At 33.2% G+C, this 20,820-nt stretch overlaps 1 protein-coding gene across 2 annotated transcripts in view; it reads right to left on the bottom strand.

Annotated features, from left to right (window-relative positions):
* LOC145284498 (cAMP-dependent protein kinase regulatory subunit) overlaps window positions 1-20,820 on the bottom strand; it is a 611,528-nt gene that overhangs the window by 538,499 nt on the left and 52,209 nt on the right. Inside the window, exon 1 of one of the 2 annotated variants that reach the window (XM_080133374.1) lies at window positions 8,616-9,363. The exons of the other annotated variant lie outside the window; for it this stretch is intronic. Coding sequence (XP_079989500.1) covers window positions 8,616-8,885 — 270 coding nt within the window. The 5' untranslated portion in view covers window positions 8,886-9,363. Of the gene's footprint in view, window positions 1-8,615; window positions 9,364-20,820 lie in introns of those variants that run through there. 2 annotated transcript variants of the gene reach the window in all.

Below are 20,820 nucleotides of genomic sequence, written 5' to 3'. Positions count from 1 at the left end.
AATTTCATGATGCTACTTCCTAAAAACTCCCGGTAAATAAGTAAACTCGAGGTATTAAATAGAAAATCAACTAAAAACATGAAGACATTTTTTTTAATTGAAATCTGTTAATTATTCGGATTATTTTTCTAGTTCCACTTGCAGGTGCTAATTTAGTCCTATAGTCGTCCTGTTAATTGTCATCGATCGACAATACCAAACTTCAGTGTTAAAAAAAGAAAAGAAAATGGTTTAATGGTTACCGTCACAGATTATGGAATCAGCCATGCTGGGTGCAAATCTTAATGGGTATATTTTATACAGAAAACACTGTGGGGGTAGGGAGGGTGTAAATGATCCCTAACTCCAACAATAAAATAGCGACTAGTGTCTAACTAAACATACAGTGAGTAGTTGACAAGTGTTTTACTTCAGCATTAAATAGGTTGATACTGCAAAACAAAGAGGTGCTGCAGAGACTCTGGCTAACTCCTATTTTGACAACTACTCTGCAGTGCAGAGTAGTTGTCAAAATAGGAGTTAGCCATAAGAAAAAAAAAGAAAAAAAAGAGAAAAAAAAAACACCGCCTCATCAAAGTAAACAAATGGAGGGGTGAGTGAGAGACAGAGATTGCCAGTTTAGAATTTTGTAAAATATATAAACGATACTTTGAAAACAACAAAAATTAGCTATTGTCTCCATGTTTCTCAATCAGGGTGTGCATAAGAACACGCGAGCTGCACGTACATATATACATCGGTATCATCTCGCACCTGATGAAAACTCCAGCTGGTAGACATTTTTTTTTTTTTAACATCTTAACTCAAACGCGGCGTGCCACTTTTAATGGCAAATTACATTTGTCATTTACACTCACTAGCACGCGTGTCTGTGTGTGGGGCTGTGGGGGTACTCAGTGTCGATTCAATTCTGGCGAATTGGGTTAATTATTCTAATTACTTTCTTAGTTACTCTAAGAGAAAAGACAAGTGTTTTTGTAAACAAATTTTTGCATATGTAATGGAATCGAAAAAAGAAAAAAGAATGCTACTGAGCCCTATTCACGTATAGAACACTGTTAAATAAAGGTCAAAGAAAGTATATTTCGTAATTATATATATACTAGTATTTCAGCCCGGCGTTGCTCGGGTGTTTGGATGTGTATGTTGAGCAAAAAAAAAAAAAAAAAAAAAAAAAAAAAAAGTGGTAGTAGGAAGGCAGGCTCGAACCTGTACGGCAAAAGGAAAAGAACGGGGTAAAACCTAACGTTTATGCTGTTACGATCACCGCCAAACCGGAAGCGACATTTTTTTAAAATTAAGGCTAAACAATCTAAAGGAGAAAAAAGTGCCCCCCTCCCCTGTAGAAAAGTGCCTAGTTGGGAGGGAAGATATTAATGTTTTAAGCCAATTTTTCGATATTTGTATGAAAGGTCGAACTTTAAAACGATACTGATCTTGGTACAATCCGTCGCCTCTATTAAAAGTTTAAGGCAGACATGCAAACATACATACATACATACATACATTTATATATTGGTAACTAAAAACTTTCGACCAAAACTGATCAAAAAGTTTGCCCTATCTCTGAATACCCTTTATGTAAAATTTCAAATATTTAGACCAGAAATTGTCTGAGCAATTTGGAAGAGACCGCAGAGGTCAATTTTTTTTTAAACTTTGACCCCTATTATGACCCCTAAAAATTTATTGTTTTGGGCTCAAATCAAGTTATTAAGTTAGATCCATGTCCAAGGAACATATATCTAAAATTTCAAGTGCGTAGACCCAAAATTGTCTAAGGAGTTTGCTAGAGTTCTCAAAGGTCAAATCGTTGAACTTTGACCCCTTAATCGCCAAATTTCTGACCAAAATCCGATCACATCAATTTTCCCAAATCTCAGTACCCTGTATATCAAATTTCGAGTCTGTAGACTAAAAATTGACAGAGTTATCGCGTAGGGAAATGTACACAGACACACACACAGACACGATTTATATATATATATATATATATATATATATATATATATATATATATATATATATATATATATATATATAAATGACAGAAATAAAAAAAAGAAAAACTTATCATCATGTTGAAATATTTCCATAATTTTCATCACATATGTGTGTGTGTGTGTGTGTGTGTGTGTGTGTGTGTAATAAAATAAATAGGTCAACCATAATAAAGAGTGACCCAAAACCTCTTTTGTAGAGGGTGTCACTTCTTTTCATGGATTGCTCCACTTACCCTTGACCCTCATTTTATTATGCTAAATATTTAGCAATGAGTCATCATGAGCCACTTTTTTTTTAAGTCTTTTGTATGACTCAACCTAAGATTGAAACAGTCTCCCAGCCATTTCCCAACACTAACCTTTATACTACATGTGTTTTTTGTTGTTTTTTTTCGCAATTCACAAGTTATGTGAACAACTTTAAAAAAAATATATAAACACATATTTTAGCGTGTGATTAATTAAAAATATTAAATGGAATTTATTTAAAATTAACAGATGAACTAATACCCTGATAATCATAAAGCTGCTGGTAGGAAAACTAAGTGAAATGATTATAACATAATATTACGGTAAGGTTTTCTTCTTAGAGTTAATCCAGTGAATCCTTACTCCATAATAGTGCTGAATAATAGAGCTACATATTTATTTAGTATAATTTATTAGTTTTATATATATATATATATATATATATATATATATATATATATATACACACACATCTCAGAAAACAGGATGTGATATTTATGAGAATCGGTAATGCAGTGAAACTGCAGTGAAGTATCAAGTTAGGTTTAATTCATATATATAATACTTGAAGATCTATTTGTACACATTTATTTGCTTGATTTGTGCATCACCTGTGCTGAGAAAATGCTATGATTATACTATCACATAATAATAGACAGTTCAGCCCTTTTATTGCATCTTCGTGCGAATCAACATTCCAACAATATGCATAAGAAAATGAACTGGAAAAAAAAATCGAAGAAACGATTTACATAATCGAAATTGTCATTCATTTATTTATTTATAAAATTAAAATGTAAAAAAATAAATAAATAAAAACAAAAAAATAAAATACTAACTTACATTCAAAATAAGTGCCAGGCCTTGACAGAATAAGTTATATATTCGTTTTCACTGACAATTTGTAACGGTTTTTCATAATATTAAAATACCAATATACAAGTAAGATATTACAAACAAGTAAATTAACTATTTCATATTATTTGAGGATTATACAAGTTTTTGAACTGACTTTTGTGTACCTATTTACTATGCCTCCCCACGGGACAGAGTTAGACACCAGGGTCGTTTTTTAACGTGGAGAAAAGGTACAAAAATAAAAATTGTCTCAGTCGTGAAGGACTAATGCTCCACCGAAAGAGAACAAGAAATGGAAGTGCAGCATCTGAAGAACAGATGGTATTTATTTGCTCCCCCACCGAGCAAATTAGGCACAAGGCCGATTTTTAATGTGAGGAGTGAAGGGAGGGGGAAGGGAAAAAGAGGACCAGCTCCCGACAGGTGGGAAATGGGAGCTGGTTAATAGTCAGGCATGTGGGGTTGCCCCCACATCTGGTCTTTGCTAGTCATAGCTTGCAGCATCTGCCGGAACAGATACTACATTTTGATCTTGACCAAAAAGGATCAACAATTTTTGTGTAATCAAAAACTTAAATTCCTCATATTATCGTTAGTCGTGCAGCATATTGTATGTAGAAACCTATACATATTTGCAATGTATATTATCCTTCTTTCATTTACAATATATATATATATATATATATATATATATATATATATATATATATATATATGAATATAGGAGATAGATGCATAATTACGCATATATATATAATGCCAAATTTTGTTGAAAATTCAGACTCACGTTAGTTTTTTTTTTATAACCTTTGTTTATTTCCTGGACTATATATGCTCTGCACCTATTAAATAGATACATTGAGCTTAACTCAAAATTAACGGTGACTGGTTTTTAACATAACAATCTAGACCCGTTAAACGAAAACGGTATACATTGAAATTAACGATATTTCAAAAACAAACTTAAAAAAAATATATATATATGTGTGTGTGTATATATATATATATATATATATATATATATATGTGTGTGTGTATATATATATATATATATATATATATATATATATATATATAGAGAGAGAGAGAGAGAGAGAGAGATAGAGAGATAACTTGAATGCCTACTAGACATTATCCTTGATTGTCTAATGTTTCTCTGCATAGAGGTTTGTCATGTCAACCTGGCATGAGAAAACTTTTCCCTACAAATAAACCTTGACTAAATATTCAAAATAACATAGTATTCACGGCCAAAATAAGATCTCCTCGCTATGGCTCAATCCACACTGGCTTTTACAAGAAATGCTGTACCTTCTCCAACTGATATTACCTTTACTAAGTACACTAAGCTGGATACTCCACCAGACTAGATGAATTCTTGTCTTGGAATTCAGTAAGACCAAGAGACCACAAGAAAGATCTACCATAACCTATTTAAATGGTCAATTGGGGGAGAGAAAACATTATGTTCTCAACTTCTTTACTCAGTGTTTAAGAAGTAAAAAAAGACTTTGATGGAATATTCGAATATATATGTCGAACATATATCAGGTGTTAGTCCCAGGAAGGGGGCTCCCTTGATTTCTGATAACTTCGACTAAAGTAATATATATATATATATATATATATATATATATATATATATATATATATATATATATATATATATATATACCCACCCACCAACACAGAGGGAAAGTATGTGTAATAAAAAACGTTCAAAGAGTTGTAAAAACAAATTCGATCATTTACAAAAAATGTGCTCACTGCGAAAACAAACTGCTTGACGGTATATGAATCAATGATGAGAAATAAAAAAAAATAAAAAAATATCAACACGACTGCAGTTTCATGCTAATGCGAAGACAATAACAGAAAGTACTGAAAAGCCTCCTATTTTTTTTTTTACTCAAAAAGTTGAAAAGCAACAAGGACGGAGGTGGTACCATTAAAACGAGCAACGTTTTGTCCTACAGAATTTACTTTTCTACATAGTGACCATCACTGTCAATGCACTTTTGCCAGCAATTCAATGACGCATCTCTGCTTCTGACGCATGTTCATGACAGGAGTTGCTTTCTTAAGAGTCTCACACTGTCAATATCTGCAACAGAGAGATTAAACTTTCAGAACATGAATGCACAAGTTCAGTCATCATAATGCAACTTGCAATACCCTCTAATCTAGTTGAGTGGTATAAAATAGAAAGCATAACTTTTGAAATGCCTCTGAGATGTGTGTGTGTATATATATATATATATATATATATATATATATATATATATATATGAGCAAATTCCCCAGCACATTATATGCATATGCAAATATACCTCCTCCAGTTGATCGATAGATCTCAAAAAGTACTGAACTCGTCATAAACTAAAGTCAATTAAGACTGAACTAAACCAATACTGATCAGATTTACGTGCCTTTCTGTGACAACAAAGTCGTATATATAATATCAAATTTAATGTGGAAAGACACTATTCCCCAATTAGGGGCACTTTGAGTTGAATACTCATGAGCAATGACACATCAAGTGACAGACAATACACCACCTCTCTCATTATCTGAAAAGAGGTAATGCCTGGAAAGATGGAACCCAGAGATCGAACAGATACTACTACACATCGAAATATTTATTTGCAGAAATAACAAAAATTTGCATTCAAAAGTGTAGAAGAAAATGGGTATCGTTGGTCATCCTTGGTGGCAAGTTCTAACAATCACCACAATACAATATTTACACGAGCGGTCGTCCTACTTAAGATATACCCAAACCGATTTGAAATTTTTTTTATTTTTCATGAATATTTTGAAACTTCTAGCTAAAATAAATAATAAATAAATCTGACTTCCAGATAAGTTTAAACAAAACAAAAAGAAACGCGTTTTTTTTAAATTTTTTTTTTTAGCTCCATATATATTACACACACATATAGGGACACACACATGCATTATACACACTGGAGAACGCTTGTGAAGTTGATATTCCCAAGAAACTTCTTTTAAGGACGCAGGTTCAAACTGCCTAAGGTCAATGCTGTTAGCATGATCATTATGCATGCACACACACACACACACTAATATATATATATATATATATATATATATATATATACATACATACACACACACACACACACATACACGTGTGTGCTACTGTGTTCCCAGTTTTCCACCTAAAACTAACAACTCACATGTTTTTACTACAGTTTAGTGTTTTACACTAAGAATTAAAAACAACAAAGTTGTAATAGTTATAAGTTATAACTAGTTAAATTATATATAAGATCCCAAATCTGCAGAACAAGAGAAAGAAAAAAAGAAAAAAAAAACAACAACAACAACAAACAGAAAACAATAAAACAACAACATATGTCTTATAAACGGAATAAATATTTAAAATACCGTTCGGCATAGAATTAAACTGTGTCATTTTAAAGATGAATCACAAAAATGCACTTCCTGATTTGTTAAGGAGTCACTTGAGATTTTGGTTAACGCAGAACCAGGAACCAGTTTATCATCAGGCAAATAAGCAGAATGGATAATACAGTAATTGGGCGGGGGGGATGATAATATTAAGACTACGAGACAAACCTATATGCACCCACAAGAATTCTTTTTCATTCCCTTAAAATCAATAAAATCAATACAAGAAAATAGTAGTCGTAACAGTAATACGAAAAATGATAAGCAAATAAATAATAGTGAATAATACCATATGCACACAAGCAAGCAGGCAGGCTTCTTGCTTGTCAGTACATATTTTTTTTTTTGTTTTTGGTGTTGTTTAGATTTGTAATGCGAAATAGATTTTTGGAAAGAGGCACAGCTTGAGTGTTAGAATAGAGAACCAGAATAAAAAAGGTTACGCATCAACAATATGATGTCATATTATATACTTCAACATTCGTGCCCCTGCCTGCACCCTAAATATCTCGTCGTGTTCTTATATTACAGCACATTATTATGCGTCTGCAGTAGAATAAAAAAAAAATACATCAGTAAATTCCTTAGTGCAATATATATATATATATGTATATATATATATATATATATATATATATATATATATATATATATGAAAAAGGAAAAAACCCCGAAAATTTGGTACTTGGAATACGGAACGTGCTGAAACAATAACGTCAGTATTCAGAAACCGATTCTTAACATGGTGTGGTCGTTTTTTTTTTTTTTAACTATTCTGTACTTTCACTTAACAATTTAAGAAACAAAAAATACAGTAAAAAAAAAAAAAAAAAACGAATTTAACATGAAAATCCTATCCAAAAAATAACACGGTCCATATTCTGCACAGGTATCGCTATTTTTTATTTATTTATTTATTTACACATATTTGACAAAACTTTGTATCTTTCTACTTCTTCCTAACATCGATATATATTTGAAAAAAAAAAATAAATAAAACCTATATCATTCCACTTCATAGGACCACATATTACTGTTTTTAACATTTATGCTTTTGCGAAAGTAAAAAGACAAATGTTTTACATGTACTTGAAATTTTAAACAGTTTCTCTTCACATCTTGACATGAGTCTTCAAATAATGATGAAACATTGATGAATATATAAACAATTTTGGCCTTCCTATAACGTTGGATTATTAATTCAATAATCATTACACACACACACTTGTTTCTAAACCTTTGTACTTATTTAAATGTCGGACTCTTACTCCGGTAATTGAGCACTCTGGTATTATTAAAAAAAAAAAACAAATAAAATAAAAAAATAAACGCATCATATTGATAAAAGATATTGACGTTTTTTTTGCATTCAAAAAGTTATTCCTTTGCATGATTATTAAAGTATGAAAATTGTCTACAACAACGACAAAATAAAATATAAGGTCGACTTTTGTTTATGTAAAAAAAAAAAAAAACAGATTCTCTGAATTGGGACCTGTCCTCCTTTATCGAGGATATAAGAAAATGAATTTCTTTGCAAATAAAAATCAATTTACTTACGAATTAGGCACAGTTTTGAGGAGTGGAGAATTTGTAGGTCATTTTCTATCTTACTGTTAACACATACTACACTTTGATCGTAGCCCGAAGGCTGGATATTAATTCTCAAATGTATCTAGTTTACTCCTGTAAAACAGTTGTTAGTATTGTTTGTATGATAATTATCATTTCTCTTATTGGTTTCATTAATTTTGGGGGAATTCTACGGACCGTGCAATTTTTTTTTACAAATTTTACGCTATCTTGTTTATCTCATTGTTAGGTGAAAGTACAGAATAGTTACAATACGCGTTCTCCTCACTATGTTAAGGATAGGTTTCTAAATAATAACGCTATTATTTCAGCACGGTCCGTATTCTGCTTAATCAAATATTTTATCCGATTTGATATCGTACTGAAAGCCAAACAAAATATGTGCCCCTTTTTCAATATGTTTTCCTCTGTAATGAGTATGTATGTACGTATGCATATATGTATGTACGTATGCATGTAGTAGATATATATGTATACCTCATCATTATCTGTCCTTTTGTCATCCTTGACATCTGCTGTCGGGGTAACATCCACTGCACTCGAATGTGCACCACTGTTGTTGCCAGCTGTCACCTCGTCCGTAGGTTCAGCGGTATCCACTGATGACTGATGCACCAAGGCATTGGCGGACCCTTCCGGGTCGTTAGTGTCGTCGCGGAGTTTGTCAGGGGAGTCTCCTTTGGAAATCCCGCTGCGTCGAGCAGCGTCCCCTCCGAGTTCACGAATCTTTTTTAACTGGTTACCCATTATGTCCTCGTTGTAAAGCAACTTTTTAGGGGGGGGGGGACCACGCCTAAATGGAGATGGTACTACTTATACTGTAAATTACAGTATAACCTAGTTTTTTTTCTTCTTCTTCTTTTCTTGTTTTCTCTCACCCCTGTTGAGTGTTCCCTTTACCGCTTATTGACAATTAGTTATGAATTGCAGAGAACACAACCGCCACCACCGGCACCACGACCACCACTAGTGATGATACCGTAGTGTAGTGATGATGGTCATGGCAATATATGCTTTGAGCAATTTAGTATGTATTAAGTGATTTGGAATGGTAAAAAAAAAAAAGAATGAAAAAAAAAAAAACCGTATAACAAGTTCCAGACCACACGAAGATCGGAGAGATCTCGTTTAATGAGATGTTCTCCACACTACGCGCCAACTGCACCACAAATGTAGTAAAAGCAGCAATAATAGTGCACTCACTATGCTTGCTCTGCTATACAACACCACGAAACTTACGGATATATATATATATATATATATATATATATATATATATATATATATATATATATATATATATATATATATATTAGTCTTTGAATGATAATATTTGCATTTCTATCAGCTGATATTAATTCTATTTGAAAGAACAAATCTTTCGAAAAGAGAACAGATGAAGTATTTTGTTAAAAAATAAAAACAAATAAAAAATTGAGAACTCTATTCATTTCCTATATAAAACGTGTTAATTTTTTTTTTTTTTAAGAACATGTAGGGTATAACCAGGTAGGAAATAGAGAGGGGTGGACAAAAAAGGTAAAATTCAATCTAAATGCGGAAAAAAAAGAAGAAAAAAAAAAGTGGGGGACTTTCATTTATTAAACTATTTGAAACATTAATACAGGCAAAATTTCTCACGTGTACCAGACAGGAAATACATAAGTATGAAATGAATAACTTGTTTTCCATACTCAACCAAAGTTAGATAGAAAAGCTTCTTTTTTTTTTCTTTGAAATAGGAGGCGTAATTTAGCGCTTAAAAAAAGAGCACACTGAATAAGACAAAAAAAAAAAAAAAATTAAAATTACCTTAGTCAAGAACGATTCCTCCTACTCTGTTCAAGGGCAGAATAAATAGTACACTTTAATCTCAACCCAAAAATATAATACAATTGTCAGTTTATGCAGCATTAACAAAAGCTCAGAATATCTAGAAAAAAATTCAATGACACACTAATAATTGCGCCAAATTCCATAAATCGCTCCCCTCCCATTGCGCGTGCACACACTCGCTCGCGGTGACACCAGTTCCAGCTAGTGTTACACAAAATGGTCATGAAGAATCAAGGAGGATGGAAAGGCTATTGAGGGACAGCACCAACCAGACCCCCACTGGAATGATTTGGAAAGTACTGGAACCTTGAAAAGGATTAATGCAGCTCGGATTTCAGAGAAAAGCAATGGTCGGTGCCACTAATCAATCAAATCAATAACGAAAAATGGTTTGTAAACGAGGCGGAGAGCGCTGGAAATACATGAATACTTGTTGTCACTAACTGTTAATTAGTAGAATAAAAGAAAATTCGTAAAATGAGGACTTTTTTTTTTAATAAAAGAAAAATGCAATATTTTAATTGCTTTTAGATCATTAATTGGTATTCGAGGTTCATACTTTTGCCAATAGTATTGGTTTGTTAAAAGAACAAAAACAAAAAACCAACATTTCATGAGTATTTGAATTTGTTTTAGACCGTTTTACAGTTAGATTGGTGTTACCATTTTGATTGTCAACGTTTCGACTCATGTACCTTCCTCAGGCTTATTCTACTCCTATTTAAACCTGGAAATCTTTTTCGTCAATGGAATTTGACGAGTTTCATTCTGTTGTTGATGTGTGCATGTTTAATTTTCATTATTGAAACGAGAAACTCATTATCACCAGGTTATCTAACTGAGCAAATGTTTACTGAAGAGAACTATAGAATTATACTTAACGCATTTTAATACAACCGGGAAAGATACAAGCCCTCATATTCAGCCCAGTTATAGTGGATGTATTTATTTTGACGGTTAAAATCAAGTTCCATCAGCTGATATTTATGTTTGATGAGGAATGCCCAAAATCACTTCTGATTAATGCTTACCAGTTTTAAAATATGCAAACCAACTTGGCTGTTTTTCAGAATTACAGAAAATTTTTAAACTGGCAAAGTGACTTTTCCAGGAGATTCATCATCAAGCACAAATATCGGCTGACGTAAATGTAAACAAACACAGACGGAACATGATTTAAACCATTTTGGCATTAAATAAACCAGGGAGTTGGGAATTTATTTCTCTACCCACCACAAGAAATGTGACACAAGCGTCGGAGAGTGGGATTGAAAAGTTAGCATTCCATAGAAAGAAAAAAAAATGTCACTGCTAGTGCTGCTGCTCTCATCAGTATTTCCCGGCAAAGGCGCCTCAGTCGATTAGCAATAAACTAAACTCTTCTCAAAGAGAGAATTCAAAGGCTGGGTAGGTGGACCTCTTAGAACAGCACAGAACCGGCATTACATTCCAATCAACGAGGAGTAGTTCATTACAGGAATGGTCTGAACTGTTGACCCCCCCCCACCCTCCCCAAGGAAAAAATCCCTGGCCAATGCGGCAAAAGAAAGACAAATCAAACTAGGTAACTGTAATTACTATGAGAAATACTTTCGTTGCATGCCATCCTTTGGACATAAACAATGGAATGAGAATAGCTTATTTTGACACATTCGGTTAATTAAATAAAGGGTGTGGTTTGAAATTCACATAGGGTCACCAATTACAATAGAAACCCCTAGAAGAGTGCTCAGAGTGTTATGACAATAAAAATGAGGACACCCGAGGACTGTAAATAAAATACCCGATTCTTCGCTAGTCACATCCGGTTCAAACTAATAAAAGTTTCTTGCATATACCTAACTTCAATAAATACACATTAAATCATTTTTTTTTCTGCCATTAATAGTGGCCGAAATCAAAAATAAAATTAGGAATCTCTAAACAAAAATTTTTGAAAGTCTTATTTAAAAAAAATAAAATTGTCAACATAGTTTGATTTTTTTTTAATACCCACCCAAACGAAAATATATCTCCACCCAAGCAATGGTAAAATTAGCTACTTAATTAAGAAGCGTTTCAATTTTATAACTTCCAGAAATTGAACACCCAATCTAGACATTATATGTGGAAGGTAACACACAACTAGAATCTCTACTTCAAACTTTGATGAGTGTAAAAAAAAATAAATAAATAGAATAAAGTGTGTGTGTGAGGAGGGAGGGGGGGCGTAATAAAAGTATTATTTATTTTCTCCTGCATGGAGATGTGACACAAGGTCAGAAGGTGTGGATAGTCAAGTCAGCACTTCTAAAATATGAGTATTCTGCCCTATTAAAAAAATTGGCTTGGTAACCTAGCCCAAACGCCTCGTGCGACAAGAAATAAACTTACTCCACTGGAAAGATAAGGCATGGGAGGGTGGACCACCTAGAACTGCACAGAACCAATCAGCCGTATTATAGTCAATAGGGAAAATGCTATTTCATTAATGGCACAGACTGTTGGCTTTAGGGCCCAGGATCGATTTGAATCTTTGTTTTTGTTAAATTTGAGAAGTGTAGGGGACGGGAAGAACACAAAAAATAAATATTAATTAGCTAATTTTATCATTGCCTGGGTGGAGATATATTTTCGTTTGGGTAGGTATAAAAAAAAATTCAAAATATGTTGACAATTTTATTTTTTTTAAATAAGACTTTAAAAAATTTTTTTAGAGATTCCTAATTTTACTTTTGATTTCGACCACTATTAATGGCAGAAAAAAATAAAAATAATTTAATGTGTATTTATTAAAGTTAGGTATATGCAAGGAACACAGATACGAAATTTTGTCCAAGAGTTTTATTGATATAGAATCATTATAATTTTTTTTTTTTTTTTTTGTATTTAAATGTCCGATTTCTAATTTTAAAGGGGTGCGGTTTATTTGAGATTACCTCTGGGTAATTATGATGAAAAATTGGCACCATAATTTGTGCATAAGTTTCTCAGTCTTCTAATTATTTTCCAAAGATTAAATCAATCATAATGTCAGCATCCGTTTAACGACAGTCATAAACATCAAAGTGAGCCTCCTCTAAAAAATTTAAATGATTTTCAGAATAAGAGAGATTATATATAATAATGTCCACAACCAAACAACGTCGCAGCCCCCAAGAGCCATGACAGTCAATGAACCGGAAGTCCAAGATTCGTGTTTCATCCTCATTTGGGCGCATCAGTTAGACACATCCAAAATCAGGATTTGAAACTAATGTTAACAAATTCCTAATGAACCGCCCCCCTAATTAAACACTTCATCAAATCTCCTCACTAACGTAATGTACTTGCAATAACCCTTATCCCTGAGTGGCTTCCGGGCCTTGATAAGTGGTGAACACTGTAAAAAAAAAAAAAAAAAAAAAAAAACGAGCCTTTTTGCTTGCCTCGTATGCAAGAGGCTCGGGTTTCAAATCCTGACTTCGGATGTGTCTAACTGATGAGCCCAAATGAAGATGAAACTCGAATCTTGGACTTTCGGTTCGTTGACGGACATGGATCTTATGGGCTGGGACGTTGCTTGGCTTTGAAACTTATAATTATTATTATATATATATATATATATATATATATATATATATAATGCCCATATATTGACTTTATTTTATGAGATTCTATCCCACAAACTCTACACACACACATTAATATATATATATATATATATATATATATATATATTAATGTGTGTGTAGAGTTTGTAATTTGCTGTACTTATAGGCATTACCCGGAATTCAGTCAAGTTACTTTAATTTTTTTCACTTAAGATAGACAACTCCTCTTATATTCTTCAATTTGAAATGTGCTGGATTTTGTTTCCCCTGAGTGATTATTTAAAAATATTTCATGCCGTCTAAGTCAGAGTAAAATATTAAACTAAATTGTAGTAATCAACTTCATTATATTAGGTTCTTGGCCGTTGGGTTCAAAGTGTAGTATCTGTTCTTTAGATACTACACTTCAATTTCTTGTTCTGTTAGTGGAGGAGAAATCCTTCATGACCGAGACAATTTTTATTTTTTGTTCGTTTTCTCCACATTAAAAAACGACCCTGGTGTCTAACTGTCCCGTGGGGAGGCATTGTAAATAGGAACTTTATTATATTCCCATTAACATGGTAAACCATAACAAATCAAAATTGGCTGGTCTGAAAATTTATTTTGTCAGCTTAAATGGTGTTTGGGTCAGAGATTTAAAATCCGACAAGATAACTTTATATGTTAGAAAATGGCTTATCAAAATAGTAAAACGAACTTATTTTGAAACAGTTGAAAACAAAGCACAAAATTAATATGGTGTATATTCTTAAATTCAACAATATTTCAATAAATACGGTTATCACGACCGACGTTTTCCCTTGTGACATGAAACAATAGAAACGTTGTTTATATATTTATCTGCTGGGAAATTTATTTTAGAGGAATATTTCCGACAGTTAAACACAAGAAAACAAACAGACAAAAATTTACACAACTGTTATAATATGAAGACCAGTGGAAAAAGAAAAATATACAAAAGTTAAAGGTCACTCAAATGAAAATGTAATTAAAGAAAGAAAAAGACGAAGATACTATGTTCCTATTTACTTGCCTCCCCACGAGGGAAGAGTTAGACACAAGGTCAGTTTTTAATGTGGGGAATCCCCCCCAACCCCCCCCCCCCCCCGGCACTCTGGATAGGAACAAAAATAAAAATTGTCTTAGTCATGAAGGATTTCTCCTTACCTTAACTGACCAAGGATAGAAAAGGTGAAGTGTAGTATTAAAACAGATATTACACTGATCTTGGCCTGAAAATACTGTTATGTAAATAGTAACGGAACATTTAATTTTTTTTAAAAGTCTGCGAGAAAAAAAAAAATCTACTTTCGTCTTACATGGATGACTGTTGGAGATTCTGAAACCTTAATTGTAAATAAATATGATAGTTTGTTTTTAAAAAAATGGTCTATAGAAGTGTTTAGTAAAAATAAGAGTTTGTGATCATATATTAGTAGTTTTGCAAAATATGTGTAAGAAATACTTTATGTACCGGTTGTGAAAGATTTGTTTAGAAGTATTTGTATATTTCCCTTTTGGAACTGTAGATGCAGGAGTTAAAAAAAAAAAAATCAAGATGACTTTATTATATAGATATAATAAAGTGATGATAAACACTTTAAATATGTATTATCCACGTGCGTTTCATCCTAATGGAACCATCTATGTGGACTGGTTGGTTGTTTTTGTTTTACAGCATATCAACCCTTTTCGGGTTATTTAATGCCGAATCCAAAGATTTCGAAGAAAAAAAATTTTTAATAGAACATATTTGTTGTTTTCAAGTCGGTTTCTATTTAACCCATAGTTGGAACCCTAACAGGTACTACCACTCCGGATCAGAGTGGACCTGGGAGCAATGGTAATTAAAAGGTGGCTCCACACTCCCCAAAGCCCACAAGTTGGGGCCTCACCACTGGATATAGTTTAAGGTCATATCCAGGACCCATCTATGTGGAAGATAACTTTTCATCTGGTCACATAATTCAAAAGTCCGGATAAAGCCACTTTTAACTCAAATTTGAGCTCTAACCCTAAACAAACTAGCTAACTTCACCAACTATGCAACAAACTGAGAAATAGACCCTATTCATGCCATATAAAGCAGACAATCAAGTCAGTCGTCTTCTTTTCTGTCCATATGATCTGTTGGACACAACAGTGTCCAACAGATCATATGGAAAGTACAAAATTCACTTAGATGGCTTATATCATTTCTCTTGATTAAATTTCTCTTGAGATATATGTGAAAATTTTTTTAGGGGTACAAAATTTAATTATGGCTAAATATAGACCAATTAACATGATTAAAAAAATAAAAAAAAATGAAAATAAAGGCTAGCTAATCAGGTTTCGTTCCTCGCTCAACAGAGCTAAATCGAGGAAAATTACGATTAAAAAAAAAAAAAAAAAAAATTCTCATAAATATGGCAGAGAAGAAAAAATAATTAAAATAAAAAACAAAACACGAAAAATAAACTGGGGAAAAAAATTACATAGAAATCAAATAAAGTCCCAAGAAATTTTCTTCTTTAATATATTTATTAAATTTCTCTTAATATATATAATTCCAGGTGGTTTTTTTTTGGTTTTTTTCCCCTCAAAGAGATTGGATAAATAATCACGAATCCCAACTGTATTTATACGACAGTGTTCCATAACAAATAGAGTGATATAGTTATTTAGTATAATTTTTTATTCATATCAAAAATTCTGGCTACATATGTGCATACATGTTTCAGTTTAAGCCAGACTAAATTTAATTTATGACATTTCACTCTAATTTATATTGTCTTTAGATATGCATTACTTTCTGGACATCATTTATTTTGATCCTGACCTTCAAGGTGACTCGGTCTTCAAGTTGAGCTAATTGAGGTTACTCCCTTTGTTAACCTTGCAGGAGGATGGAATGGATTGGCTTATTAGCGATCACCTGAAGTGTTTCTACTGACAAATATCCATTGAGATCTGATCAAGGCTATTTTTGATCCTATCCAGAGTGCCTCTTTTTGAAAGAGCCAGACTAACTTCATTAAATCTAGACCTCATGCCAGATTATGAAATAGCAGAAAGTTTAGGTGAATTTATATTCAAGTATGCAAAAGCCGGTGGGTGGGGGAAGCGACTTTTGCACTTTTTAAAAATGTGAAATATACCAAAATGTGATGCATCAAATAAATCCTTTTTCATGTGAAAATATTTTCTATTGCTTATTTATATTAAACTGTCGATTGTTTTTGCTTTATACATTTTATTCAGAAAGACCTGTAAATAAATGTCAAAACACTACATAGATGATCGGATCTTATGTTTCTGGGTGACACTATATACTAATTAAATAGAGTTAAGTGATACAAATATATATTTGCTTTATGTTATGTATGTATAAAAAAAAAGGAGCAGCTTCCAGTGAAGTACCATATTAGTAGTAATAGTATCCGTTCTCAGGTTGAGAGAGGGTGACAAAGGAAAGACGTTAATAATCAATAAGATTACACTACATAACATGAATCTGATTCCTGGATAACAAACATTACTAAAATATCCGTTTCATCGAAAATGAAACAAAAAATGTTGCACTACATGATCGTGTAGTAATAAAATAAGCAACCTTTTATATCACACGAGCAGGCCATCCAGCCTTGCACGGTTGTAAAAATACACTTAAATATGGTATTTTAATTTATGCAGATTTAATATTTATTATTATAGAGCCAATTCTCTATTGATTATTATATTGTACCCAATATGTAGTAGTGATTTCAGAAGTAAATAAAAATAAATAAACAAATAAAAATGACTTTGGTGCCATCAGCTTTCCATTCTTATTTGTTACCGTCTAATCTAACTCCATACTCATACGAAAACTAAAAAAAAATAACGTTGTTAAAGATATACATGCATATTTGCATATACGTAGAAATAAAACGTTTAGTTAACTTACGCCTGCCAAGTTCCAATTTTTAAAAAAAATTTGACCCCTTAGCAGCTATTTTTACCGGCTAAAAATCAAATCGGATTAGTTCCAGAGGTTCAAATCCCCTATATATCAAGTTTCAAGTCTGTAGACCAAAAATTGACAGATTAATTTGGTAGATACCGTTCCTCAAAGACACTTTTATATATTGTATAGAAAGATTTATTTACATGGAATCGCCCGATCGTCAAAGACAAGATGCAAGCAAGCAAGGTCCACAGTTTTATATATATATACATAATTATTCCATCTTTTAAAAAAGAGATGACAGATGAATTATATGCGTATAGGCGTGGTTAAGGAATGATGGTGGAGAATTGTATGATTTGGTTTTATTCTAGCTGATGGCACCCAAGTCATATATATTTTTAGTTTTGATCGCACTACTATATATTAGGTTCAATATAATAATCAATAGAAAATTGTCTTTATAATAATAAGTACGTTGCCCGGGTGTTTGGAGGTGTGTGTGTTGGGGAGGGGATCAAAACGGAAACTAAAGAATAAGCAAAGTAATAACAGTGTTTAAATATTATAAAAAAAAAAAAATAAATAAAAACAAAAAAAAAAAAAACGACGTTAAACTTCTTTAAAAAAAGTCGGAAAAAACAAAAAAGACAGCGAACATAATGGGGGAAAAATCCAATATGTACGAGGGGTGTGCAATAAGTAATGCCCCTGACCCACTTCCCATAGTAGTAGAGCAATGAAACTTGGCACAGTTATTAGTCTTTCTCTACATAGGAACCACCCAGTGTTATGCATTTCTCCCATCGTTTGATACAGCTCTCGAGACCGTTTTTGTAGAACACCCCAGGTTGGTCCTCCAACCACGACGTGACTTCAGAAATCAAGGCTGCATCATCTGGGAAACGCTTTCCTTTCAAAAACAACTTCATGGCTGGGAAGAGGTGAAAGTCAGAGGGTGCAAGGTCAGGAGAGTAGGGAGGATGGGGGAGGGATTTCATAACCACACGCCCGTGCTTCTGATCTGGCGACATGTGAGTTGTGGACCGGAGCGTTGTCCTGCAGGAGGGGGGGGGTACCTTGCCCTGCCTCTTGATTTTGATAGCTTTCCTTAATTTCCTCAAAAGTGAAGCATAATAGTAATTGTGATACCCTTTGCCAAGAAATCTGTCATCACTACTCCATCCTAGTCCCAGAAGACTGTGAGCGTGACCTTGCCAGCGGAGGGCTGCACCCTTGCCTTCTTTGGAGGTGGTGAGTTCAAGTGCTTCCACTGCATTGACTGGGCTTTGGTCTCTGGATCATAGTGATGGACCCAAGTTTTATCCTGTGTAATCAGTCTTTTGAAAAACTTTGACTCATCTTCTTGGCACATCTCCAAATTCATCCTCGAGCACTCAACGCATTCTCGCTTCTGGAATGATGTGAGCAACCTGGGAATCCATCTGACAGACACCTTATGCATATGCAAATGGTCATGAATGATAGTTTCCACAGATCCTGTACTAATCTTGACATCTTGGGCTATTTGGCGAATAGTAATGCGCCGATCTTCCAAAATGGCAGATGGCAGCTTCAACTTGACGGACAGATGCCTCATCAATGGCAGAAGGGGGGGGCACCAGGTCTGGGAACTGTTTCCATAGACTTCCGGCCATGTTTGAATTCACGATGCCAGCGTTTTACAAGGTCATATGATGGGGCATTATCACCATAAGTTTCTTTAATTTCATCAAAAGTCTCCTGTGGTGTGCGTCCTTTCAAACACAAAAACCGGATCACTGCTCGACATTCAACAGGCTCCATTTCATACCTGTCTCAGTTCAAACACCTGTAAAACAGAAACCACAATTAGTTCAGAGCTGTAATTTGCCACATAACCCGTAGAGATATAAATCATTGCACATGCAAAATTTCAATTAGATCAGACAACTGGAAGTGGGTCAGGGGCATTACTTATTGCCTGCCCCTCGTAAGCGACCGATGCTAAAACTTCTTTGAAAAATCGGAAAAATAAATAAATAAATAACAGCGAACGTGATGGAAAAAAAACCCAAACCTGTTTCAATAAAACTTTAAAAATCGCAAAAAAAAAAAAAAAAAAAAAAAAAAATTACAACACCGTTCAAACTTGCAAAGATAATGACGCCGGTCCTTTACTCACTGAGCTAAGAGTGCATCAGCGAAATTGGGTCGGTTTTTATAAATGTTAACCTAATTCAAGAAAGAACCTTTTGTGCATGCGTATTTACCTATCTTGTCATGAAGGAACGATTTTTTGCTACCCCTCCCTGTAGAAAGGTGTCCCATTGATGGTGTAAGAATTTTTTAGAATTTTTTAGGCAAAAAAGGTTTGAGCTTCAAAATGATACCGATCTTGTAAAAATCCGTCGCCTATGTGGAAAGTTTATGCGAGACACACACACACTTTGCCATATATATATATATATATATATATATATATATATATATATATATATATATAGATAGATAGATATATATATAGATAGATAGATAGATAAATTAATCTATAACTTTACTTCTCTCATCCATTTGAAAGAATAAAAATCGAAAGTACAAGTAATTTTATTTCATTCAATTTCTGATGCATCTTAAAACTTGTGATGAGAATACCCACTCTGTCCACCCACGCTATAATTTTTTTTTTAGTTGCATTTTTTTTAAAACTTGAAGGTGAAAAAAATTTCATTGAATTATTGGATCAATTATTTTTGTAAAACAAAGATTTGATTTTTTCCAATAACAAGCAAATTCTCTGAAGCATAATAACTATCTTATAAGTATGTTTCAAGGTGAGTGGTTAGGGGTGGGTTCTTTTTACTATTTGTTACTAATACACATCACTAACCTCTTCAGTTGTAATTGCTCATTTAGTTCTTGAATACAATACAATATACCTTTCTTTTTTGTAGATTTTATTTAAATAAATGAGGATAATCAATCGAATAAACTTTCAGGCAGATCTTGTGTAACCAATTCTGCCGTCATTCTTCAGAGCTTCAGGAAGGTAACAGTGGTTAAGTGGATAACGACACGGACTGAAAGCGTTGCGCAAGCCACGTTCGAATCAAGTTTGTTCTAAAGAAAAACTTTCCCTTAAGATACTGGCAAGTACCTTTTTGTAAGTACCTTTTTTTTTGTATTGATTTCTGTTCGCTCGGTATAATCCGGCAGTTTCCATTGTCCACCGGGCGTTGCTGAGCAAGACTCATGCAAAAACGGGATTTAAACTGCAGAAGTACCGAAATTTACTCCAACTTAAATATGGTTTCAACGACATGAAAAAATCCGAGGTAGAAATATTTAAAGAGAGAGGAGGAGT

This window comes from Euprymna scolopes, chromosome 9 (genome assembly GCF_053919585.1).
Source record: "Euprymna scolopes isolate OS-2025 chromosome 9, ASM5391958v1, whole genome shotgun sequence".
Classification (NCBI taxonomy): domain Eukaryota; kingdom Metazoa; phylum Mollusca; class Cephalopoda; order Sepiida; family Sepiolidae; genus Euprymna; species Euprymna scolopes.
This window is presented reverse-complemented; position numbering and strand designations above follow the sequence as displayed.